Source organism: Corvus cornix, chromosome 6 (assembly GCF_000738735.6).
Source record: "Corvus cornix cornix isolate S_Up_H32 chromosome 6, ASM73873v5, whole genome shotgun sequence".
In the NCBI taxonomy this organism is placed as follows: Eukaryota; Metazoa; Chordata; class Aves; order Passeriformes; family Corvidae; genus Corvus; species Corvus cornix.
In genome coordinates this window covers 24633698-24661560 of record NC_046336.1, presented here as the reverse complement: position 1 = coordinate 24661560, position 27863 = coordinate 24633698, and the positions used below count along the sequence as shown (strand labels likewise).

Below are 27863 nucleotides of genomic sequence, written 5' to 3'. Positions count from 1 at the left end.
CTGGAGAGAGGACAACAGTGGAGGATTGCTCTTTGGCCTGAGCCAGTGTTGTCATTTTGATTTCAGATATACCCAATGTCAGCAGTTGGCCCATTTGGCAGCTTTTACGCTTTCAAAATGGGTCACAACAACATGTTTTGAGGCAGACATGAAGTTGGAATTATGGACATACATTCCTCTGTACTGCTTCACAGATGGAAATTCAATTATCACAAAAGGAAACTAATCTTAATATAAGACTGAAAACTCAGCCTTTCTTTGTCATTTCTACAGCAGCTTTTATTATCTGCATTCACAGTGATACACATTCACTATTAAGAGGGACTGACAGTGTTGCAATATGCGGAAATGTAAAAATTTTCTTAAGAAAGGATGCTCTTTGATGCTTGATCTTTGTATATTTCAAGACCAATCAACAAGAACAGAGATTTAATCCATGGAACAGATAGCAGCTAACAAGTTCTAAGTGATGTCCATGTGCTAGAAAAGCAAATTACTCGTTAGTAGAATTACCTTGGTAATGTTTAGGGCTTGACATGCTTCAGTGAACTCAGACCTCAGAGGAGGTGGTTAACAAAGTCTGGGGAGAAGGATGTTCCACTGATAGTGGACACAAAAAATGCAGAATTTATGGGCCCCAAGGATATTTTGCAGAATTCCCAAGATAAAGAAGAAACTAACAAAGCCAACTCAGCAGCTGTGCTGAAATCAGCTCCAACTGGGCAGAAGGTGATTCTGGCAGGGGCAGATCCCGACCACCAACACAAGAAACCACTGACCCAAAAGAAGAGAAAGACTGAGCATTGAGGACTAATTAGCATGAGAAACAAGAGAATCATTAACCAATAGAAGGTAGAATACTAATTAATAAGAGAACTTACAGCAAATGAAAGCTGATTCCTTTGTTAAAACATATAGATAGTAAAAAGCATTGATAGTTGGTGTGCTCGATTTGTGGAATCCACAGAACACTTGTGCACGTCTCAAGTATAATGAATGGCTCTCACTGTGTAATTATTGGTTTGTTGCACACCAGGTAAGGAATCTGATTTTTGTGGACAACAGTAGCATGGTACAAGTTCTGTAGAATACTTTAGCATCTTTATAGACTGTGCCATGACAAGAAGTTCCAACTCCAATGCCCAGCTTGGGCTAAGCAGTCTCAAAATGTTAAACTTGAGTTTCACTTCAAACTCATATGCACATGTTCTCTACATGTGGATTTTTAATTTTGTCATTTTTTCATGTTTCTTAAGCTTATACCCTGCCTTATATGTTGCCATGATCTTCAGGCTCCCTGAAGACCTTCCTGGAATACACTGACCAAGAGACATTGTTAAGACACAGTTTTAGACACATTTGTCATCTGCTTTCAGGTAACTGGGTTCAGATCTGATGTCTGCAAGTTCAGAATATTTATTAAAGCAAAAGGTGACCCCTTTAAAGTCACTTCTGCCTCTTTCCTCAAAGTGTTGAGCAGAGATGGATCATGCACAGGGGGCAAAGCAGCGGGAGCAGCCTGCTGCAGGTAGCAGTGTGTTCGGCTTATGACTGCAATGTGACTGAGGCTGGGATTTCCTCTTACAGGAGTGAGAAAGAGGCAGTCTCAGGATATGACAGAGAGGGCCCTTTCCCTCATCCAAATCCCTTTTACCCAGAACCTCTCCAGCTCCATTAATCCTTCTAATTCCATGTCCCAGCGCTGTCTCCTCTGACCCTTCTCGATGCCTGAGCCTCCCAGACCCCTCTGATACTTTCCTCGTTTGTTGCAATCCCCTTTCCCAATAGCTCCTAAACATTCCTGTTCCATCTCAGCTCCTCTTCTACCTTTTTACCCATCCCCAAATACTGCAATAGTAGCAATTTTTTAAAGCATCTAAGCAACTTGTGCAAGTGGGACTTTATGAAAGACAAATGGTAGAAAAATAGAGGCTTGCTGAGATAAAAGTGTCAAGAAGCATCATAGCAGATGTCATCTTCACTGCCAGGAATTCCCCTGTATAGTGTCTGAGTGCCCTGCACACCACTACAGGGTGACAAGTAAACCCCTGCAGGCACGGGGAAGGAACACATTAGATCTCTTCGACAATACATTTAAAACGCATCAAAGACAACACTGCATTCAAATATGACTGTCTTGAATTGAGTATTTTGTGTAATACTAGTACTTAGAAACACCCATTCGAGACTGTATCACTCCAACTAGTGGCACACACAGGATGGAAATATAAAATGCGTGTCTGGCATTTATATGCCTAAACCCTATGCAAAGTAATTGCTCCTAAATCACATAGGAATCACCACCACCTTCCCCTAAACAGAAAGACGTGTTCAGCAAATATTAGCTCAACTTTACTGATAGAAACTGGGACGCAGACAGATCCAGTGACTTGCCTAAGACTTCCGCAGGACTGTTTATCAGAGTGTCTTAAGGACAAACAGATCAGGGCTTAGTAACCAGCCTGCATGACAAAAGTGTAAGCACTGTGACCACCCAGCACAGATAGGTACATAATAACCAAGCCTTGAGACTGAGCAGGCTTTTATAACTCTGCTCACCATATACAGGTCTGACAAACCTGTGTGATGCTGCACCAGCAACACACACAAAGAAAGCTCAAGCTCATGTAGGAAACAACCAAGCTGTTTTATCACCTCTGATAAAATCTCTCCTTACTTTTAGTAAGTCAGATTTATCAGTGCCTGAGCCTAGCACTGTATCTGCCTCCATCTGTGGTCATAATCTATTGCCATTCTTCTCTACACACTATGCACATGTCATTGCTTACTGCTGGCAGTGGCAGCTGCGTGGCAACTGCTAAATAGATAACACTGGAAAAAGCAATCTGAAAGCAAGAAGAATTCACAAGGCCACCCATCATGGAACTGTTGAAGAAGAGGTAACCAACTGTCCCTCAAACAAACACATCCCTCTCAAAAGTTCTTACAAGACATTCACAGCTGTGAATGTCAAATGATCACTATCCAACACTGCACACAGTTTGGCAGCTAAAACTCTTCAAGCAATTAAACTTTTTCCTAAGTTGAATGTATTCTGAGTCTAAAGGTTTTCTGCTGACTAACACATCTCCATGATTAACTCGTAATTAGGAACAAATAGCACAATTCAAACTAGAGGAAAGAGTGGTCCTGTGCTGAAAGGAGATTCACAGTGCACTGCATAACAGGTCACATCACGGGTGACTTTGGGCAAGCCCTTTTTTGCAGTGCAGAGCTGGGACCTTGTCTTCCCCTTTATTAACAGCATCAGGCCTACTGAAAAAATTTATGTTTTAAATGTTAGCAACATATGCAACAAGAAGAAGCAGAAAATGAGAATTGGCCCTTGTTTGTACCACATCTGGCAAAACCAGAGCATGATCTTGTTAGTGGTGTCCAGATAATAAAACTGAGGGAGAAACAAACTATGGAAAAGGTTAAGAATGGGGTTGCACAACACCACCATTCCATGTGTGTGCACAGCCTCAGCTCATGCTACACAAGGGCACTAGATGACTCTTAAATTCCATCTGCACGATCCAAGCCTGAAAACAGGAATTTAAGATCACCATAAGCACCATAACAAAGACAACCACAGAACTGTAATAACAGGATCTGACACGGACTATACCAAGATAAATTTTCAGCAGTCCATTGGCCTGTCTAGGGCTATTTCTGATACTGTATTCATGAAGAAATAAAAAAAGCTGAACTCCACAGGCTAAAAATATTCAGATCTCTACTTCTTCTAGTGGATAACTCCAAGAGCAACTCATATCCACAGAACCCCGTGAGATTATGGAAAATTACAAACAATTTCCTGGGGTTTCTTAGTTTGGTTTGATTTTTTTAAGAAAATAAGGAAAGGAAAAAGAAAGCATTACCTATACAGCACAGCGACTAAATAAACAACGAGGCGAAGCAAAACTCCAACTACGACACCATAAGGAGGCAGAAGGGGTCCAGGGATTGTCATGTCCATGGGCCTGGCCCTGGGTGAAGCCCAAGGGCTGACCATGACCCCTGAGGGGGACAAAGGAGCACTCTAGCTCTAAGTCAGACAGCAGTGTTCTCCAACCTTTGCCAGAAAGGGTCGTAGTCTTCATCTTCCCTGTAGCAGTCCCGGGGACTTCTGTTTTTTAGCACCTTGAAGTAGATAAACTGTGCTGCAAAATTCATTGTAATTCCTTGTGCAAAGCAAAGCTGGGAGACAGCTGGCAGGGGACACACTTGCCTGTGAGAAGTGTCAGCCCTGCACTGCCTGGGTGGGAAATAGCAGGCAGTGTGCTGTAAGCAGCTCTCAGCACTGGCTGGGGGGGAAGTGCCTTTGAAAGAGATGGCTGCCGCTATTTAAAGAGATTATTTCAGAGCCCAACCTGTCCTTGTCAATTTGAGTCAGGGCCTGGATTATGCTTGGGTGACGCCTGTTAGCAGGATGCTGAACGCTTTAGTTACTTACTGCTTAGCTGTGGACCATGATCCCGACCTGCTGCAGGGCCCATGACTGAGCAGCAGGACTCTGGTAGGAAGAGCAGCAGGAAAGGGACGCCACGTTTGGGGTGGTTGAGTCTCTGCAGGGGTCCTTTAAGGCAGCACCAAGGGACATGGGTCCTCATGACTGAGGCACAGAGGAGATAGCTCAATTCGTTCAGATCTTCTCTTGGCAAAAGTCCCTGTAGCAGAAGAATACAGGTATCTAGATCACAAAGAAAAAGAAAGACCATCTAGAGGAAAGACAGTAACAACAGAGAGCTATATCTTTATAGATAGATATCTGTTATATCTTTCTATATATAGGGGTTTATATATCTATATATAAATATATAAGTGTGTAGGTATATATATATATATAAATAATATATTCTTGATGGAGTGCAGTCTCCAGGCTGCTTTGAGATGGACCAGGTGTCCATTTCCACATAGGAGTGGTCCCTCAGTACCCTCTGCTTTCTGCTGAAAGCATACAAAATCCTAATCTCCAAGATAGAGAACAGACACATCATAAAATCTAACCCAAGCTGTGACCTAACTCTCCCCAAAGGATATAATGAGAAATACTATATTCTGATTTATATGGGAGAGTCAGAATAAATGATCAAATAGTCTTCTGGGACCTCTGGGAAAGTCTGAGCTGTGCTGGTGGAGCCTTCCCTACACAGGTGTGGCAGGCAGGCCCATGTTCTCTTGACTTCATCAGTACTGATGAAGCTCCAGATTTGCCATTTTTTCCAGTTTCTCACGCACAAACCCCTTTTATTCTTCCCTTTCCAGGTGGTGGATGTGCAGGCTGTGGTGGTGCCATGTGCTACAAGTGGCCACAGCCCAGCAGCACACTGGTGCCAGGAGCGATGAGACAAAATGCACTTGGCTGCTGCCAGCACCGGCTGCCAATTTACGTTCAGGCCAACTTCACTGGTGGCTTGAAGTGCAGAGAGAAGGCAAGTGGAGTTACTGCTTTGGTCACAACACATCTGAACTGCAAGGGTGGGCAGGAAATGGAACTTTGAAGCAATGAAAACAGCAGTTTATCAATCTTTCAGGTGTCTGAGAGTCCACACCAATGTGCTCAAGTCTTGACATGAATTTGGTTCCTCACAAACAAGGCTCTGATCTGTGATTGACACTTGCAGACCATGCTGAATGAATAAAAGGACTTCTGGGACCATTTGGTCAAGAAGCTGGAAAAAAATTTGCTGAGCTGTTGCAGGACAAAAGTACATGAAGCACTGAATTGCTATCCCTGTAAAGCACTCCCAAGCAAGCAGCCCACAATAGAAGAAGGATCTTTGGAAATTTCTGCTGCAGATTTTGGCTCCTGTCAAACATTCTTTCAAAGCCCTTGCCACTTCCAAACCTGTTCACAGTGCTTTAAGAAACACCACAATTACCACAGGAAGGAAAAACTACCTTTCAGCTTTGATTTTTTTCTTTTACATGGGTGGAAGGAAGGGATAAGTAAGATAAAATTGCATTGCTGGTAGTGTCAAGTTGTATCTAACACAATTGCCATGAAACTGTCAAGGATGACAGTAAGTTACAGATCACCCCAGATGACATTTCTTTTCAAATCTAGAGTTTCTGACTTCCTTCCTGCTCTTTGGTGGGTCCTAAGGGAAGGAAGCCAATGCCTCAGTGCTGCATAGCTTTCCAAAGGTTTCATTTACAACTTCCATACTGCCACCACTCACTCTTTGTGTGTTTCTGCAAGGAAACCATCGTTCATATCTGCACAGCTTTAGGCTAACTGAGACCTCAGTAAAACCAGCCTTGGTCAGAGGCACTATATACATCTGAAATGGCAGTTTTTGGGAAGTGGTTTTATCTACACCATAATAAAATATTATCTTGTACTTAGATAATTTTGAGTCCAAAGAAAGAAATATACCACACACTTTAATCAACAGGCAGAACTGAAATTAAATACTCACTTGTGTAAAAAAAAAAAAAGCAGTGATTAGGACTGGAAAGAATTGGAAAATCCAAGTCTCCGAAAAACAGTTTTATACTCATCAGGTCATATACAACTGCCAGCCTTCCTCTCTCAGTCCCTGGTGCAAAACCCATTAAAAATAGCATAATGTGGAGAGGACCAACTGCTCCTTTTTCTAGAAAACCTTTTAAACAAGGTTAAGCTGCACTTTTCCTGAACTGAAAAATAAAATAGAACCATTTTGCTGTCAAAATGGAAAACAATGCTTCATTCTCTTGTAACCAGAGAGAACTCAGTTTGGACAGCACTGAGAAAAATAGCTATGGCCATTGTAAATAAGGACTTTATTGAATTACAGGACTTGAAAGATTGTTTTGAAGGGTTAGCCAAGCTTTTCCCTACACTAAATAAAATGAATAACATTTCCAACCCCAGTGAGAACAGCATGGGTGGGAAGTGATAGTCTGTCCAAAGCAGAGAATTTTTTACAGAATTTGATCACTTGCAGAAGAGGGAGGAGACAGTCTGCAGTTAAGCCAAGAAAAACAATAAGTTTCTCAGAGAATAGGAACTCCGAAAACCAAAATGATAATTGAGGATTATGCAACATGTTGATGCAAATATGGTGGTAAACCACTGTGATAATCAGTATGGATAAAGAAATACAGACAACTCATAAGGAATTGGCAACTAAAAAAAAAAAAAAAGAAAGAAAGAAAGAAAGAAAAAAGAATAGGCACCAAAAAGCTTCCCGTTTCCTTCTTATTAAAGATACTAATTTAACTCCCATCTCAGATTCTTCATAAATCAATATTCATAGAGCAGATCAGAGTTTCAGCTCACATGTGTTTGTATTTTTGTTTCTATTTGTCAGAGAGCAGCTGACCCATGGCATTCCAATGTTACATTCCCACTTGTTATCTTTAGGGAGCTCAGAAAAGGCTGAGAAGGTAGATTGAAATCAGTGGAAACAGATTTAGCTTCCTCAAGCTGTACTTCAGAGACTGAAAGAAAGGGCAGGCATAAATTCAAAGAACATGTTTGCTGGAGCAAGAGGCAACAGGGAAGCCTGGATGTGCTTTGTCTAAAGTTATGGGACAGACTATATCTGTTTACGTGGGACAGACTGTATGTTTAATGCAAACATTTTGCAGAAAGGATGTGATATTTCTCAAGACAAAGAGCAAAAGTTTACATTAGAGCCCAAAAATCATCTCCTCAAAATAGTATCTATAAGAGGTCTAATACTAAGATGCTGAACCAATAGCATCAGATGAGGAAAAACTGGGAACTCCAGCACAAAGCTTGTACATTGCTGTTACCAAAAAAAAAAAAAAAAAAAAGTACATTCTCTTCTGCTGACACTAAATAACTGATAAGAACCAGCAAAATATTTTGTGCTGCTATTTGGGATATTAGCTGTAACATCCTGCTTGTCTCAGTTGCAAGTGGTAGGATAATATTTCTAATACATGCAGAGGCAGCGGATTAGCATTGCAGATGCATGAAAGTACCCAGTGCTTTCCCAGCAGTCTATTCTAAGCCACCTCACAAAATTATATTAATGAACAAAAATTGTATCCAGTTATCTCTGAATAACATGAGATCCCTTATGTCACCCCTGACTCCAGGGTTTTTGTCCATCTGGGTCTAAAGCACTGGTCACGCGGGTGTGTTCACACAGAGTGGAAGTGCACCGGCTGAAGCCCGTGCAGGGAATCACTGAAAAGCCACATTTGACTGTCTATGCAGAGAACAGCAACTGTGATCAGCAGCTTCACTTCTGCTCTCCCAGACACATTAGAATATCACAGTGTCACCATATAATTTCAAAGTGCTACTGCAATAATTTTTTCTCACTAACAGAGAACACCAGGCATTCAAACTGCACGTGAACGTGAGCTGAAACACAATTAGTTTTGGGGCTTTTTAACAGACTTAACTCTCAAAGGGATTCTGATTTGCCGCAGCCTATAGGTAACTACTCACGATGCCTTCAGAGACTTTAATTGCCTTCGAAGATGTTTGACATGGCCCTGCTTAGACACCCAGCAGCAGTGAAGAACAGATGGTGGTGTCTGCTGAACGCAGACCAACGCTTTGCCGGGGTGCCAGCCCCCCCAGCATCGGCACGGACTGAACTCTGCTTCCCCACCAGCCCAAGCACGCTCAAGGTCAAGTACGTAAGAGTCGGGGGCTGTTACTGCGTTGGAGACACTCACTGATCCAAATCCTCTTCACTCCCCTCCCTAATTAAAACACTGAACTCTCAGTTGCAGTTCACGCTGTGCTGGAGATCAGCTCACCTGGGCTGTGCCCAGCGCTATCGCAGGAGAAGGAAAACGAAGAAGCCGCCTGAGCCAAAGATGGGGCAGGAGACAAAGCGGCCCCTGGGGTAAGCTGGTGGCCAGAAACAGGTCACCTCAGTGACACCCGTGAGGCAGCTCCCCAGCTGCCAGGGCCATTCACACGTATTTGCTGCCCGCTCCCCACAGCTCTTCCCCTGACCTTCTGCTGGGCTGCTCCCCGCATCTCACCTCGTCTCCGCCTGCTCCCACGCTCTCCTTCCAAAAATTCCATCAAAGCTGCGCAATTAAGTCCCTCCCAGTGATCCCAGCAGAATACTGTGCACCCTGGACTGCTATAATTTCTTCTAAATTCAAACCATAGGCTTTTGCTCCATCAGCTTCTCCTAATTCACTTTCTTAATGACAAAGAGATTACTTCAGAAATATTTGTGGCATCCTGATGATTCAATTGACTCCTGTCCTCACCTCTGCTGCTTCTTATTCCTCGAACACATGCAATGAGCTCTCCATTTCCCTTTGACTTTTTTATCGTCTAATATTCTATTTCCTCTTTTCTCAGTGTTAAAGAGATGTTAGATAGTCATCAATGTGAAAGTCATCCCTTCATTATTGTGTAGGTGGCAAAAAGTAGTATTCAAGAGGATAAAAACAGATAGCACTTACAGAAGTAAAAATACAGAATGACATAGATTAATATCTGCATTAAGACATAATATTTCTGTTATTCTTACAAAGAGTTCCAGTGGTGGGTCTGAATTAAAGAACAGTTGGGACAGATAATCTAAAGCATTTTACTGCATCTGGACAAACTATTATAACAGATTTTTTAACTTACTCTGAGCCAATTGGTCTCTTAAGGCAAGGAAGGATATCCTAAAATCTGACATTGGAAACAGCATCCATACTATCGTGATTTCCTACATGATTGCTGCCTCAGGTGATAATTCTCACTCCTACTTCTTTCCTCCTTACCACCAACTAAACTATGCATGCAGATACAGCAAACTAATAGCAAGTGTAGCCACCATCAGCCTCCCTCCTAAACACATATGGAACCGATTGCACTTTAATGAACTCATTAAAAAAAAAAAATTTAAAAGGGGTGGAGGACAATAGTTGAGTTCACATCTGTTTTCTAACAATTGGAGTTAATGTCCTGCCTCCAGAGTCTGTAGAGTGTGCTAATCTGTTCATTTGTGCATATGCTCACAAGGTTTTCATGCCTTGGATCAACTTTTAATAGAAATTTTTTCTTAGGCACTTCTCTTCCTTCTTATGGTTACACTATTTCCCTATGGCAACTACCACAAATTCTCCTATTAAGTAGTGGCATTATGAAAGTATTTAAGTTGTCTTTTAATGCAGTTTTGCAGATGGAATTAAAGATGTGAGAAGCCAGTACTATACAGTAATAACTAGCTATACTGTTGGGGAATCTTGTTGGACAGGATCCATCATGTGATTAACTACAAAGGCAGCAGGATGAAAAAAATTCATACACATTCTTGTTCACTCTCTGCCTGGAAACATGTATTGGAAGCATGTTTGAAGAAAAATTGCAGCTAAAGATGTAAGGGATCTGTAATAACAAAGGAACTACTATCATCCTTCTACAGTATTGTATATTCACTCACACACGTATTTTAAAAGGAATTTTACCAGGGATTTTTACTGCATTGGCTTTAAAATTATACACATACTATAAATTTTCAGAGAAATGGCAGTGGAGTGATTAGCTTGGCTTCTCTCTCTTCTTGGCAAATCATTCTTCCCCTTGCAAGTCTCCATGACCTTGTGGTAATTAAGAGAAAAGGAGACTAGGCTGACTAGCAAACAAAAAAGGGATTTAATTCCAGCTGTTTCTCTGTTTTGTTAGGTATCTCCACTCACATGGCAAATATTACCTATATTCACAGGCTTCACATACATGGCTGATGCATTCCCTAATGGAGAAAGGTACACAGCTGTGTGTTAAGTAACAGACCTCTGCTGTACTGCTGTTTGTCATGACTCGTGTTCAGCAAGGTGCTGCTCAACACATTAATAGCTTCTCAGATATTAGCAGCTCCTTCATGGAATTAAATTGTGGCTTCAGTTTCAAGTAATTATCTCATTTAATTGGTGTGGTTTGCAATACCGATCTGCTAAAGACACTAGCTGAGTAATTCTAATTTGGGAATAATCAAGTGCTTCCCCCGTGAGTATTATTTTCCCTGAATATTATCCACCACAGACTCACAGATCTATTTCACATTTTTATGTGACGCAAATGGGTGGACGTAAAGTTACAACAGCAAAGGGCCACAACCTTCTGCAATAGAAAACATAGCAAATATCAGATCACCCTTTGTGCAACACAAGACTGGGAGTCAAGAGTCTATTCCTGAATTACTAACTTAGCTGGGAATATAGTTAATCCTTCTTTCTAAGGACAAAGATTTCTTTTCACTAAAATGGGTGGGCACACTGCATATCATATTTCATAGGGTTCCTGAGGCAAGGCCAGGCTTCATAGAACGCCTGAAATCTGTCAAATGAAAGGATGTAACAACTAGTTAAAAATACAAAACAAACAACATAATTCACTAATATTCCACATGACCCACCTTTTCCTTCAGCTTTCTGATTCAGTTTCCTTGCAGATCATTGCTCAGGAAGCTGAAGCCACAGACTGAAAACAGCCTGAAGCCATCAGATGCTTACCTAATGCTGGCAAACAGAATCCAGCCTAGTGTGCTGGCACCAAGATGACACCAGAGAGTCAATTCCTGTAGCTGACTCACTGCTGGCTTTAGGCGTAGCACAAAATGTATTGTTTTGAAGAAGGCTGGATCAGAGCTGTCTGCTCCATGACACATACACTTGTTAACTTCTCCAGGGAGGGCAGAGACAGAGCTGATCCTCACAGTGCTTCACACTATGAACCATGCGACGTGGGTTCTTAACTGCATCAAAGACTATGCTTTTATGACAATAGCAGGAGAACTTGATGCTTTTTGATGTCCCCTGCAAATCGAGATAATAAACACGACTACAAGTTGATATACAACAGACCAGAGAGGGGCCTGCACTGGCACAGAACATGAAGGTATTCACTCATGGAAGGCTGCAGCCATACGACCTGTAACTCCGACAGAAGCTGCCCCATGACCAACAGAGGCATGGAGGCTCCATGGAGACTCCCAGGGACGTGGTGCTAAAAATCACTACTATCAGAAGCTTTAAGTGGCAATGTCTACTTCATTCTAATGAAATCATCACTGCAAGAGGCCCTTCATCTGTTCACCAAACAGAAGTACTGTTGCAGAGCAAAATTCTCCTTCCCTGAGAAGCAGCCCAAAAGCTGCATACTTGCTCTGCTCAAATCAGCCTCTCCAGGTAATAAAATTCTGCTTCTGTATCTGTTCAACAACTGTTCCAAGCCAGCAGTCAGAAACTGAATGAATTCCGAGAGTGAAAATAATTGACCTCTTCCAAATGGATCACGAAACAAGTCTCAATTTACATTAAGTATTCAATAACCTCCAAGTAGCAAGAACTTCTGGTCATGAGCAGCTGACAGAAGTTAGGCCTGTGATGAGAGCCTAAGGTACCTCCACAATCTCTAATCGACACCAATCTTCTCCCAGGGGCAGGGAGGCAGACCACACAAACCTTGCACAGATTTCGTCATCCACCAGTGTTAAAGCCAGGGTGGATATTATACTCTTTCATTTCCTTCTCTTCAGGGTAATCCTCTCCCTACAAGGATTGGTTTTCTACCATATTTTTGTCTCCTGAAATAATCTCCACTTAATTTTCTGTGTGTCTCACATAAAGTCCTATTTTCTCCAAGTGTCTGCTCAGCTATATCCTTTGTCAGCCCATGCTGCAGGATGTCATGCCCAATAACAATGTGATTTTTTTCACATGGCACATATGTCCTCTGCTGACACATACCCTTTATTTAGTCTGCTCCTTCTCCCTATGCACTCTGCAGTTATTTATTGCTTTTGCCAAGCATTTAGCTAGTCCAAGAAAGAGATACAGAAAGACCATACCAAAAACAAACAAAAAAAAAGCACCTCCCAAAATAGACTTAATCCTTATGTTTGCTCTCCCTTCCACTAAACTGCCTGCTGGCATAAATTCACATCCCTGTTCACTGGTATGCTTTTTTTGGCCACCGGTATCTTGGGAACATCTCAACAGCTGGATTTTGTGCAAACCTATATTCATATGATCTCATTGTGTTCTCATATATGGCCATTTCCAAGATGAATGTGCGAAAGAATGCTTTCTCTGATGGTAATCAGATACTGACTAACTTTTCAGAACACAAATATGTTTGCATCATATTCTTTCTTCTGCTCTCAAATCATCCATCTTCAGAAAAATCTACTTTACAATTTAATGGGTATTATCACACCCCCAGATTTTTTGTACTTTTGTTGCTAGTTAAGTTGTCTTCTCTTGCAACTTCCCTCTGAGTATTTATAAATAACAAATGTAATCTGAGGTAATTAACCAGGATGACCAAAAATCTCAGGACAGGTAGTCCTACTGAAAAGCAGAATCCCACTGGACAGAAATATTCCTTCTGGCTGCATTTCCCTGCAGTGGAAAAAACTTCTCTCTGATTACAGAAACAACCCCTGGAGGATAATAGTAGAGAAAACCCACACTATTTTGTTTAGTTCTCCATGGCTATCAGACCAGCACCTCACTATAGTCAAGCATAACACAGTATGCAAAAATATGCAGCAAGTGCCTTAGAGGGACAGAATTGTTCCAGGAGCCTGAGAGCAATTCAGAAGGAAGCTCAAGGAAATGTGCTGTAAAGGGGGTGAATGGCCTCAGCAAAGGTGGTCTGGAATGGAAATTGCCATCTTTTTTCCAGTGTGTTGAAAGGAAAACTGTTTCAATGGATGTTCATTGCTTTTTAGTGTGTGACATAGAGGATGGAAGAGAGAGCTTGCAGAAGGCATCCATGCAGGCTCCCTTTGCAATACAGAGAATGCATTGGGTGATTCTGCTTAAAAAAGGACAGAGGCAAAGGATAAACACTTTCAGAAAGCAGTAGCCAACTATTCATAAATATTCTTCTTCTGCTCCCCAGTTCCCTCTCTTCAAAGCACAGACAGCACATAGATAATGTCTCACTTCAAAAAACACAGCCTACCACATCAGCATCTCATATTGAAACACAGGGTAAAACTGAAGGTAAACTCACTGTTACCTTTTGCAGTTCCTCTCTCAAGACCCATTTATAAAAAAATTAAGATTTATGTACGTTTTCAGCAGGCATAATCAAATTTATTGTCAAAACAAGAATTTGTAAGAATTATAGTATGCTACATAGTGATTCAAGCCAAAACACCCAGAAAAACACTGCCACTCCAATTTTCATAGTTCATTTAATTTTTATTTCATAAAAATGTTAACTTATTCAAACCAGCCCTGAGGACTTAATAAACACTGAGGTTGTTCTATGCCTCATCAAAACTACCAGCTAAATTCCAGTCACAGAATCTCTGTTACTGAGGCTATTTTGCCTTTCAACTGAGCTTACAACCTAACCTGCTATGGAAGTCACTGAGGATGATTCTACTTTGAACTCTGAGATAGCATCCCTACAGGATCATTTTCAGATATTCAAATAACTTGATTTTTTGACTGCTAGGGAGGTGGTAAAGACCAAGGAAATCTGTTCTAGTTTGCAGGGGTTTATTTTCAGTGGTTAAAACACTGTCTATCCTTGACAACAGCCTTTAGGATTAAGCAGGATGCCTTCGTGGCCTCTCACATTTTTCTTGCAGTAGTTTGAAAAAAGATAACTCAAACGAACGTGAGGAACAATACCAGGAAGGAGATACCTTAAGTCTTTGAACACCAGCCTAGAGAGGTCAAAGACTGATGCTTATCCAGTCAGCACCCAGAAACCTGTTAGACAAACAATGTTCAACCAAGATCCTGCTAAAAATCCCACACGTTGCCAGGCTACCATGAGTAGCACTATTTTTGCATGTGATGTTACCAAGCCCAACCAATTTTAAAAGCCTGCCAAACTGAGAAGAGCTCAGATGGCTCCTCAGGTGATCCTATTATACTGTCCAAACATAAAGCACCACAGACAGTTGTCACCTCCCACAACACTGCCACACATTGAACTGCCCAAGAAAGATGTTTCTGCGCTCTTCAAAAAGAGCATATAATAGTAAAAGCCCTATAAGCTCACAAGAAGTAAAGATACCATGTTTTCCAACACTCCTGCCTTGCCTGCACCAGATGAAATTCCACAGGGAAAGAAACATCCAGCACCCCTTCCTCCTTTCTCCCTTCCTTTCCTTGCCTACTTGCTGTATTTACAGGACCCAAAGCTTTTCATCACATTCCATTGTAGTCTGTGTAAATAATACAAGCGTAAAAAAAATAACTTTGGGGAGCCTGGGCCACTTCCAGCTTGCCCAGATAGCTGGGCTGTGCGTAGAGCTGGAAGGGTGTTTTTTAAAAGGAGGGAAGCAGAAGAGAACAGCTTAAGAATCTTGGCTCAGCCTGGGCATATTTCCGCCTAACTCTGGCTAAACCTCAGCACGAAGGGCTGGACGAGGAGTCGATAGGAAGCCGGGGAGGGAGGGAGGCTCTGGGGCTCTCCAGCACAACTACGGCAGAGTCCGGACAGGCTGAAACCATGCTTCTCCTTTGGGCACTGGCATTTATTCTAGTCCTGCAGGAGCAAGACATTTTAGGTAAGTGATTCTGAACTTGCAAAGCAGAAACTATAGCTTAATCTTAGTAAGGTCAAAGCCTTTGCATGGGGTGGGAGGGGGAGGCAAATAATTGCATACTCTATGGATTTTATGTGAAGGTGACACAGGTACATGTCAAAATTCTGTGGGCATATTGTTTTTAAGAGGAAAAACTCCATTTTTGTGACATTAAAGTCTGTCCTGTAGGCATATTGTTTTAGTAGAGATTTTTTACTTCTTACAGGAGATACTATCACTCTACCGTCAGAAATTCAGAACCACATTGAGGTGCTGCAGACAGTGCCCTGAATTTCCATAACTACTGTACTGGCAGCTGTATTAACATCACACTAATCCATTCAGAAATGAGATTGAAGTTCAAGGTGATTAGAGAAAGATTCTCCTTTATTCAAAGGCTTCTTTTTAAATTTCTTGGTAACAGCATCACATTTTTATTTCTTCTGCCTTGGAAGTACAAACAGAGAACATCTGATAAGCCTGCATCTGAATTCTACTTTCGTTAACAAGAGATTAGTGCTGAATAACCTGTAATCACATTGTAGTGTGACTGAAAGCTATTCAGTTTGGCTAGTTCAAGGCTTTACAGTCCCTGTGTAACCACAAACCTGGCTTCCCAGCCTGTTTGTACTACATCTTTTCTGCTAGCTGAGGCTCAGCTTTATTTTCTCTCTGGTCCTACTTTCTTGACAACACAATGGTTGTATTTCATGGCAGGGTACTAAGATCCTATTACATTCAAAACATTTCCTGAAAAACTGTTAGTCCCTTCTGCCCCCAAGTCCTAGTCACTCTTCTTTGCCCTGACATCCTCTTACTTAACTGGCTTTCTGATGTTTATCTCAGTGATGAACTGAGATATCAATGCAAAAGCAAGAGCACTCTAATTTGTTTCCACTCCACAAGAATTCACTATCCTCTTGTGAGTTTTGTGAGCTTCACCAAAATAAACGTGAAATTAAAGGAAAATTAAAAAAGGCTTTGTCTATTCCCCAAAAAATGTGGTTTTAACCTCAAGTCATTCACAAACTCAGATAAAATCCAGTTAATTAGAATAGCATTTGAATAATAACTGCAGTGGAGACTAGCACCCAGTATCATGCCAGGTGGCAGCTACTCTGTCAGCAAATCATGTTTACTGTCTTCATGGTGTACATCATGCAAGATGAGCGATTTTTGTGTCTGTCGTGATCCGGGGAGCACCCTGACTGACTGAAAGACCATCCCCACTTTCCCTTTGCTATCTTTGACCTGGGGAATCTAACTTTTGATTCTCTTGCAGATCCCTCCATCCTAACTCCTGTGGGTTCCTCTTAAAAATTATTCAGTCAAACTAGAATTTATGTTTTAATTCAGCTATTAATATTCAATAGCCAATCTCATATTCGAAGAGCTCAGCCTCCAAATTATTCAGGAGAAGAGGATGGCACAGGGGCCCTTCTGGATGCAACCGTATGCTCCTGCCACAGTTCACAGTGCTTTCCTGCTGGTGCTGGGTTAATTTGTGGGATGCTGCTCAAATGCACCACATAATGTAGTCTGGAGCACATTACCTGCCCCATCTAAACGTGTTTCCATTCTTAAAAACATCCAGGCAAATCGTTCTGAGGGGTGTGGCAGCCCAACAGCAAAGAGTTTGCTCCATGTTTATGCGTGGCAGAGAGGTGACCTGGAGTTCTCCGGTAAACAAGTACCTGGCAAGCAGGCTGGCCCCCTGGCATGGGCCATTAGGGGAGCGCACCAAACGCTGAGCGTTCTGCCAGGGAGAGCTTCCAGTGCAGGCACTGCTGCTCCACACTGTGGTGTGACTTGCTTTTAAACAGCAGAAGGTTCAGTCGGTTTTATCTACAAGTTAAAGTAAACCAAGTGTATGAATGTTTTTCTTCATTCACCTAACATTTTTTGAATTCTCAAAATCTCTTGAATCCTCTGATATTCACATGCAATATCGAAGCTGGGAAGATCTATAAGCTAGACCATTATCTAGAAACTGGAAAAAAAGAATCCTTTCAGAACAGCTAGATTCTGCCCCAAACTGACCATTTGCATTCTCACAGAGGAGCAGTTTTTCTCTAGGAAATTAAACCACTCCATTGTAGAATTAAAGCCACAGTAAAATTTTATGATAGGTATCCTATCTTAGACCAGACTTGGACTCATATTTCTCTACTAACAAATTAGTAATGGTTTAATCTATACTCCATATTATAGGTATTTTCTGTCCTTATGGAAATCTATCAGCATTATTGTCTCCAGCACAAGGTTTACAGTCTTTGCAGAACACACCTCTGAGCTCCAACAAGGAAGGAGAAATAAAGTTTGTGACAACAAAGTGTACCCAAAAATAACTGCATTTGTTAAGATTGGGAGGCATCTGGAGATAGGGTTCAGTACACAAGTGAGCCTTTTATAAAGGGATTTTACACATCCATAAAGCCCTATGTTTTCTTATGTTTAGTTAAAAGGAATTTAAGTTCTGTGGACTTTCTAACCCCCAAGTGCAAAGCAAAAGTTAATATCAAACTCCTCCAAAAAATCAGAAGTTTAGAAATACAGGACTCCTGTTGTTTATCTGCAGGGTGTGGCTCTATTTATAAACACAGCTGATCTGCTCTGCTTGAAGCAGTTGTGATTCCTGGGCCTGAATGTCAGGATCTAGTGTGTATGTGTGTATGTATCTCCCCTTCTCTCACTGTTCTACTTCCTGAGTTGTTTCAGAACAAAAGAACTGTCTGCCAAGAGAAAATACATCTTCAAACAAGTTCTTAGATTTGTTTAGGTATTAGAAAAAAACCTAAAATTATGTTATTTCATTGTACTTATTTCTTTCTACTACCATGACTTAGACATATGAAAACTACACAATCACAGAGCTAACGAGTAAGTCACAGACTCACCTCACCCACTACCCATGACCATAGCTTCTATTAATAAACACAGACTAAAAGCCATGTCCTCAGAAAATTGAAAAAGTCTTTATCCTGCACAAGCTGGATTCTTTATGTATACTAAAACTCAGCTCCTTCCTAAACAGCTTCCCCTTCTCTATGCACAAGTATTTCCTATTTCTAGCTATAATCCTCCTAACACTTAGGCTCAGTTCCCATAACAAATATATATTCACACAAAAATAAACACATAATAAAGGCAAACTTTTCTGCAGCCCAAAGCATCATTGTAAGATACAGCATGAATTAGAGTAACGTACCTGCAAATTATGCAGCTCGTGTCTCTTATCAGTCTCAGTGAGAGAAGGGGAGATACAGTCCCTGTAGCCATTTTCCATCGCAGCAGCAAGTGCAAGAGGATGGTCTCTGGCTGCTTGTTCAGTAGACCAGCATGCTGAAAACACGGTCCAAGCCAACAGTTCCCTCACAGGAACAATTAATTGCTATCCTTCTTCCTTTGAATGAAAACACATAAAACTTAAGTGCTTTTTACAATCATAGATATGGTCAAATAGCAGAAAAAGGAAAGTAGTTTTCCAAGTAGCGATTTTGCTTCTGGCACACAGCCAGGGCAAGGGCTCAGAATTTTCTGTGCCTTAAAAAAAAAACCCACCCACTGGAAGCACAAACTATCCCTGGCCTTGTGCACTCTCTGTCCACTGCTGGGTAAGTGAGAGATGGATCCCCTTATGAAATGAGGATTACATGGATCACAATAGCAAAAGCTCCCTGTAAATGAAGTGGTTCTACACAGTAATATATGCTAACTATCTACTGAGGAACAATTTCTATGAGGTCCCATTTCTGGTTTTGCACATCTCACAAGCACAAGTGATGCACGGTCGGACCAGAACACACCGTGACATCTCACAGAGAGGTGCATGGGACAGACTAGGCAGAGATGTGAAAACTCATAGGCTGATACCTGACCCACCTTCATTAATACATTCCATAACCTATGAGATTACCCCTTTGCTCCTTGTCTTTCAGGTAAAAAAGAATATAAGTATAATCTTAACTGATGTAGGATCTGAAATAATATTCATAGTAGCACATTGTACATCTTGATAAAGAAAGCATGAACCAGGTCTGCAATTTTGGAACTTGACTTTCTGATATGGTTATTTAGCTTCTAAAATTAATATTAAAACTAATTTCATGGAAGAAGCTTACTTCAGGATGTTTCCCTTATCAGAGGCTCATAAATCTTGGATACCGGAGAAATCCCTTGGATTTTTTCCCATATTTGAAATCTTCCAAGACATGGCATTTAGGCAGCACTTGAAGTATTCAGTGAATGTATAAATTACAGATTAATCCCTAATCAGGCATTAAAAACTTCCTATGTATCTTCTTGAAATAAAACCAAACCAAACCAAAACAAACCCCGATACAAACCAATCTTCCCACAACGCCTAAATTTCAGATCTTCCTATATTATCAGTTTACTGTCTAATATACAATGCCTACTTTCCATCTCCCACTTTGGATAGATCATATTTACCCTGAATGAAATTTGCCTTGTCGTTCTGCCATAAAAGCTAGAGCCTAGTAAAGGTGTGTGTACATTTAAATATTTACATGTATATGTATATATTTGCATGTAAATATAAGCAAACCCATGCAGTTGCCTCCAGTGTGAAGCACAGTAACCTATAGCAATGTGTAAGTTGCTAAGAAGTTTTATACATTCCTTACAATTCCTGCAGTCTTTATTGCAATCACTAAAGGTAAGAATTCCCTTATCTTTAAGGAAATGGAGACTAAACCCTAAAAAGAGGCTCAGAGGTGTCTAAATCACATATAAGCATTAGTGTTTTATGGATTACAGCCAGAAAGATGCTCTATGTCCAGTTAAAGATATGCTTCTGAGTGGCTAAGAACTTGAAGGGAATCAGTGCATTAAAAAGCATTTTCAATACAACACTTGCTATCCAAATCATTTAGTTTTGATGTCCTAACATTAAAATTGAATATGTCTTGAGTTATATATCACAGCTGAAAATGAATTTGGGCACACTGGTGATAATGAAACCAGTAGTACTTCCATATACCAGGATGCCAACGTAGTTAATTAAGGGCTGACATAACTGGAAACTAACTTTGATGCTTTGAAGAACAGCCTCCAAAATTAAATATGACTAACAGTCTTAGCTTAACATAGTCTTTGGTCTGAAAGCACTAGCACCGACAGTTATTAGTATCAGTTCAGGTTCAAAGCAATTGAATCATTCCTGAATTCAGCTGCAGGTTATCTTCACCAACCACTTTTGAAAACTGTGCGATTTCTTGAGCTAGCATTTCAAAGTTGCATGCAAATTTTAAAGTGGAATCCAGCACTTGTATTTAGAGAAAAAAATAATTTAAGCAAAGATCAGCAAATCCATTCAGAGGTCTGTTGCATTCCTCCCAAACTGGTTAGTGGATTCACCATTTGAACTTGAACCTCCAGTTCATGACCTTTTTCCTGTTGGAACATAAATCGTTACTATCCCTATTCCTTTTCTCATCAAAAGCTATCCAGCCACCTTATGCTATATGCTCTTGAAATAAAATTGTATTGCTAAACCTAAGGCAGTGCAAACAAAAACACACAGTGCGTTTTCTTGAAGAGTTAGACATGTTCACCTTTATGCCCCTTGCTCTATCGCATGTTTTTAGGCTTCCTTTTTTGCTATCTGGTTCCTGTTTCAACCTCACATCTTTCACTTGGCCTGTGGCTTGCTTTGTTTTTCCCCTCCCGCCCTACTGAGCACAAACAAGAACCTGCAGTCAACTTTCAAAACCACACTGATCACAGAATGAGGCAAAAGAAATTTTACAGGTTTTAAGATCAGTGGGGAACATTGCGGTCACTCACCTTGACCTTCTCTGTAATGCAGACCAAAGAACCCAACCCAGGAATTTCTAGATCAAGCCTGTAACTTCATTTGGACCAGCAACGTATCATTAGGAAGGATACTTAAAAAGACCTACCAGATCTGTGTCATCACGTACTTTAGTTCTGTCAGTCCTAGTAACAGCAGGAGATGACAGCAAAGAGGCAGTTGCTCAGGTTTATTCTGATGCTTACCATTAGCAACTACTTGGATGATCAAAATGAACCATTTAACAGCCATCTGGGTAGAAAGAACCCTGACAGTCCTAGAAGGGAACTTCTTCAGGGAGCACAGAGAAGCAACACCTTGCAGGGCTGGGGGAATATATCAAATGTACAGGAGGCAGAAGATCTTAACTGAGAGATATTCTTAATCTAAGGCCCCTGCTCTTAATCTGTTTAGCAAGGCTGTTTTGATTCTTACTTCATTGCTCTTTCTCTCCCTTTTTTTAAGATCAAGTTTTGTACGGTCAGGCTGACCATGACACATAGATCTTGCTCTTCATCATGCTACTTCTTTCAAACTTTAAGCATGTTCTTCTATTAAACAGATCCTTATTAGCGAACAGTTCAGAGATGCTCCATTTTCCTGCTAGCGTCTGACTGCATGACAGCATAGGGTGGTTGGAACTACCCAGATTTATGGGCACCATCAATGTAGCACAGAGGACTTAATCAGAGGGGAAAAAAGCATGAGTCATTTTCTGATCTTGAACACGAGAGTTCTGGTTCTTGATGGGAAATAATCACCCTATATATCAAATAGAAGGGATTTCAAGAATTTAACTAAGCATCTCACTTGCAAGAAACATCAGGTAGAAATTTGCAGATGGGACATTAACTGAAAGGTAATGTTCTCTCTGCCATACTGAAATGTTACAAGTGTCTGGGTGAAATAATCTATTAAGTTTCAAATGAGAGATTTAAGACATTCAAATATGCCTCCTACACACTTGACTAAGCTGTCACAAGTTGCAAACACCCACACATTTTAAATATGTAATTTATACGGCATACAAAGAACACTTCCCTTTTGAAAGTGTTTAGCTTCAAAACTTACTACCAAAGTTTTCTGTACTTGTGCATGTTCTTTGAAACATAGATAAGTAAAAATTCCAATTTACATTTAGAAAATACTTCTTCAGTAACTTCACAAAGAAAGTACCTGGAAGTATCCTAAAAGGCCATTAGTCTTCTGCTTACATGGTTTGCAGCCTTCCATTCTTCACTTCCTTTACAAGCTGACTGTTACTATTACATGAAGTAGAGATGCTGCTGGAGTACGGTCAGTGCCAAAGGCAGATAGTGACCCTTTCTTTCACTGGTTGCAATACAGAGAAGGGCAGTGCTCATAAGCAACATTCCATGTGCTCTCTTTGAGCACATGGAAATTACTGCTTTGGCTGAATTGCCTGACCATAGTGACCCAGACATGTGCCATATTTACAAGGGACCGGATGTGTCCTGCGAACAGCCCGTCCCAGAGATAAAGCTGTGGGTTAAGAGCTAAAGCCAGACAACAAAGTGTTTTGGGCAGCAAAAGCCTCAAGCCAGGACTCAGAAAAAAGAAGAATCTGCACTGACAAAGCACTGGTTTCCCTGCCAGCAGCAGCAGCCACCCACCTGAAAGACCCTGTTCTGGCATGGTGGAGAAGGGGCAATTGCAAGAGCCTGAGCAGCTCTGTTCTGGTGTGAAAGTCACTAATGAGACATGGACACGCAGGTCCTGAGAGGGTTTCTGCTAGCTCAGCCCTCAGCCACTCCATACTGTGAGGTCTACAACTAGACATGCTTTGGCTTATACTAACCCTTAGCCTTGCTAACATCAGCTATCAGGTGCTTCCTGAGATACTTAGGCTTGGCCTGTTTGTCAAATTTTTTAGGCACTGCACTAATTCTGTTGTTCTGAGTGACATCTTACAGCTCTGTCAAACTAGGACAAGACACTTTGTCCTCCTCAGTATGCCCATTACAGCTAATAATGCAGCAACGTGCTTTGAGTGGTAGAAAGCTGTCTCCCTCCGTGTCAGGAGAGGAACCCACCACCCCAAGGAACCAAGCGCTACTGAGTCCTGTGTCTCATAGCAACCCCTTTACCTCATTCTCTAGATGTACACAAAGCTGTGCAGTGCTTGGCTAAGCTCACAGTAAGATGTGACAACCTTACATTGGCTATACATACCTCTCATGGCACACCTGCTTTGAACGAATGCCATTCATCCATCATATCTAACCTCCCCACCTACAAACACCTGCCTAGAAAATCAGCCAGCACAATTTCAGTATCTCCACACTGTTCCAGTCATGATGGAAAAACCATGTAAAGCAACAAAAATTTTGAGAGATAGCATGGTTCACTTGACCACTAAGACGGTAACAACACTCATAAACCACTACCACAAGCAGCAAAGAGGAAAAAAAAGGCAACTGCAAAGCAGCTGGTGTTGGAGCACCTGCTGTATTTCAGCACTCTAGTAAACAGGTAGGTGAAGTCTTTGGGTTTCTGTCCTAGCAGCACCACCTTCTGGTGAATGCACTAAAGAAAACCCCAACCAAATCTTTGCCAAACCAATTTCCAAATAATGCCCAGTAAGTCAGGTTACATTGTAATCCCTCCTCTCCATCCTCCACCCTCCAATTCCAAGAATGCCATTCCAACTCAGAGTACATCTCTCATCCCCCTCAAACTGCAATGACCCTTACTGATACATTTGCCATCACCTGACACCTCTGTTTCGGAAATCTTGACACAGGCTTGAGATGAAGCACTGCAGCAGTTCCAAATCACTGCTCTGGCACAGCAGTACTGAAGACAGAACTAGTTACTGCTCTCATGTGTCTTACTGTTCATTACAACACAAGCTCAGTTTTGTCTTTGTTACAATCAATGACAGAATGAGTTGCTGCTGCTTCCTCATTATCATAGCTGCTTCAAGCATCAAACAAGAGCAAAACCTAACTTTACATGCAGCAAGATACACTTATCACTTTAGCACAGTTTAAAATATTCCGCTACAGTTCTCTGCACACATGTTAAAATTAAATGTTCCTGAATGCTGCACAGAAATTATGAAAAGGAAATTGGCTCCACTAAAGCATGGATGTCAGCAGCTACTGACCTTTCATGGAGCACAGCCAGCAGACTGAAAAGTTCAAAGAGCAAGAGCTCATGAGCACTGAGAGATAAACACAGATAACCAACAGAGATATGTGACTTTGTACATAGCACCATATACGAGTCAGCAAATGATACCAGCTGTACACATTTTTATTGTTTCCCTTCCCATTGCAAAGTTAGACTGTAAGGAACAACGTTCTGGCACAGAGGAATCATCAGCCATCATTCCGCATCCATTTGGACAAGCTAGCTGCTCTTCAAAGCTTTACTGCACCAGCTGCTTCTGAAAGAAGTCTTAGAGGAATGATTGTGTAAAGCAGATCTTCCCAACAGTCAGGTTTTACACTTAAGAGAGACAGTTACAGCCTATAAACTTACCTTACACAGGTAGGAAAAAAATAGATTGTGTAAAACAAACACACACATAAACAAAACAAAACCACCCCTGGCAAGAGAAGAACACCTTGTTCCAACCAACACGACGCGTGCAGGCAAGGAGACATTCACAGCACTGGGGCATAGCTGTAGTTATCGGAAAAGAGGTTCACTTCCTACATTTGGTTCATAAACAGTGCTGTGTAGCATGCAAAATACCACTTCAGCAATCAGAAAGGCAAGGCCTGCTATTAAAAACCTCCTGCTAATTACCTGTGTCTGTTTTTGCAGCTGCTGCAGATCCTGTCAGTATGGTACCTGGAAGTTTGGAAAGAGGAAGCTGGTGTAATGAACATATGATCCACGAACGCTTAGATATTATTGAAGAGGTAAGAGGGATTGTGCTGGCTCCTGAATCTCACCAGACCTCTGCCCTATCCTGTTGACCAAAGAAAAAATGTCCCTTCTTGACTTTATCTAGTCAACGTTGGACTTTTTTCAGATGTCATAGTTTCTAACTGTCCATAAAGCCATTATCACCAGAAATACGTAATCTTGATGAATTTCAAAAAAACTGATTAATAACTTATTATATATCAGCCTTTTCTAAAATGTTTATAACTGTGCCTTTAATCTAAAAATCTCAGAATCAGTATTTTTAAAGTTTCACATTGGCTTTTGGGTAGATGTGAGTTCTGCAGGTGACTCCAACTGAGGAGTTTCTGCTCACCCCTGTTGACACTTAAGAGCTACATGGGCTCTATGACTGGGATTCTAGGAAAGGTGCAGTGTTTGCATTTTTTTCTCTGGTGTCTTAAGCACCCAAAAGTACCTGCTAACTATTCTCAGCTGGATAGTTCCCAAACTCCATGCTGTGGTTCTCAAATGGCAACATTACCTCTCTTCTGCTCTCCTCCCAGCCCTCTTCTTTCCACCCCATCAACTCCTCTCATTGTCCATGCACATTCTTTTATTGCATATAATGGCGTCTCAGAAACGAGAAAGAATTACAAACAAATTAATGCAAAGCTCCCTCCAAGAAGTCAAATTATTCTTTAAATAGGGGTGCTGTAATTAACTCTTGCAAAACAAAGTGCTAATACTTGGTGCCACTAGAGGCCAGCAGAACACCAGAAATGTTTAAACCTGCAATGCGCAATACAGACTAAATTAGCTGTTAGCATTACAGGACATTAGGTTTGCATTTCTGCAAACACGACTGCTGCAATTCCTTCCACTTGACTCTTTGACTGCTTCCTTTCTCCATTTTTCTCCCTTGTTTCCATTAGAAGGTAATAAAAACAGTGGAGCACCTAGAATCAGAAGTCAAATCACTGCTCAACATCATCAGTGAGACAACATCGAATATCCCCACCGCTCCAGGAACTCCACTTATAGACATTTTTGATGGTCAGTATCTGGTCAGGTATAACCTAAGCTGAAAAAAGCATTACATATATTACCACCAAATATGCCTTCTTTTCTCCTCCAAGATGTGAACTAATTCCTTCATTCAGTTCAGGGTAGCTAAGGCCTCATAACTGAGGGCCTCAGGACCCCAGCTCTGGGTCCAGTTTGGAAAATCAGGTTTCAACAACCACTAAAGAGAGGGATGGGAGAATAGGAAGCAACCCACCTTAGAACGGCAGGACAGACGAAGTTATCTCAAGGTCCCTTTCAGTTTTAAGATTCTGTGATTCTTTAACTTCACGTATGACTAAGTAAGGGAGGGCAACAACAACCACAAAAAAAATTGGAGGTATTACCATTTTGGTATCTTAAATCCAACTTTGACATTTGTAAGCCCCTTACACAAAATGTGCTCCTGGATAAACGTTTTTGGAATAAATTAAACCATAAGAGAAATTATTTGGATGAGACCACCTATTCTACTCACTTTCCTATAATGCTCTATGCTCTTCATTCTCTGCCCAAGTACCAGTCGTGCATTTAACAAGGTGAGACACTCCCGGTGGAAAACAAACCACTTGTGGACAGATACAAGCATCCACAGACATGTTTATGAAATCAGCTTTGTCAGTGCTGGGCTGTTTGTTCATTTAAGGTAGCTGTACCTGGGCACACTACAGTGCACTTACTTACAGTGATGGAAGCGGGCTCGAAGTAGACAGCAGTAGAGTTTATGCTGGTTTTTGGTTCTTGCAGTAGGCTGTATGGATCTGGTCACCATGATTGGTAATTTCCTCACCAACTTTGTTATCCATTGACGTTTCCAGCTTTCTATGAGGAGCAGTTAACAGGTTAACAATTAAGTTACTCCCCTGCAATGGAAGGGGGTATTCCAGTAAAAGTGAAAAGTATTCCAGTGAAGTGTTGCAGTGCATTTAAAATAGAAATCAGCACACAGCACATCTACAGCCAAGTACTACTCAGATGGATCTTGTAACAACTGCCAAAGTGCTCAAGAATTACACATTAGACCTTCGATGATTTCATGAACCAAAGTGACAATTCCCCACTTTAGAGTAGCAAGATTAATGTTTTAAATGAGATTTATCCACAAAGACTGATCCTGATCTCATAACCAAAAATAATTACATCAGCTCTTCTCTATACAGATGCCAGCTGAACACTGTGAAGACAGAAGACAGCTGAATGTAACAGTGTGGTTGTCATAAACAGTTACACTTCTGATCATTTAATAAGCTTGTGTTTCCAGAATTTGTGCAGGGTGAACAATCCTCAGCTGTAGTTTGTCTTCTGTGTTGCTGTGCTTTATAATAAAAAGGTATTTGCTTTTAGACACTGTGTCAAACTTTGTATTCTAAATCTTTCAGCAGCCCTACTGTACCAAAACTGCCTTTCAAATAAAGTATTGTCAGTAAGAAAAAAAGATCAGGTGGTCTGCAGGATTAAAGCACAGTAACAAACTTCCCTTAACTTAGAACCTTCCTCCTTCCCTTGCAAAGAAGTGAACTCTTGCTGCTATTGGTTTCAGCCAATGAAGATACACTTCCAGCTGCAAATTCCTCTCATGCTCAGATTGTCCAACAGAAGTGAGTGTATGGTCTATCTTTGGACACAGGACACGCTGCTGC

The 27863-nt window shown here is 41.2% G+C and overlaps 2 protein-coding genes across 3 annotated transcripts in view; one reads left to right on the top strand and one right to left on the bottom strand.

The window, feature by feature from the left end:
- Positions 1–4072, bottom strand: part of LOC104690224 (putative threonine dehydratase) — a 31925-nt gene extending 27853 nt beyond the window's left edge. For both annotated transcript variants that reach the window (XM_019286640.3, XM_019286641.3), the window contains exon 1: positions 3885–4072. In XM_019286640.3, the coding sequence (XP_019142185.1) occupies positions 3885–4018 (134 nt within the window). In that variant the 5' untranslated portion in view covers positions 4019–4072. The remainder of the gene's footprint in view (positions 1–3884) is intronic.
- Positions 4073–15278: 11206 nt separating this feature from the next.
- Positions 15279–27566, top strand: PLAC9 (placenta associated 9). The gene is made up of 4 exons (XM_010400895.2): positions 15279–15467; positions 25096–25193; positions 26094–26214; positions 27384–27566. Exons 1-4 carry the CDS (start codon positions 15410–15412, stop codon positions 27392–27394), a joined length of 288 nt encoding a protein of 95 aa, XP_010399197.1. The 5' UTR covers positions 15279–15409; the 3' UTR covers positions 27395–27566.
- The last annotated feature ends 297 nt before the right edge of the window (positions 27567–27863 follow it).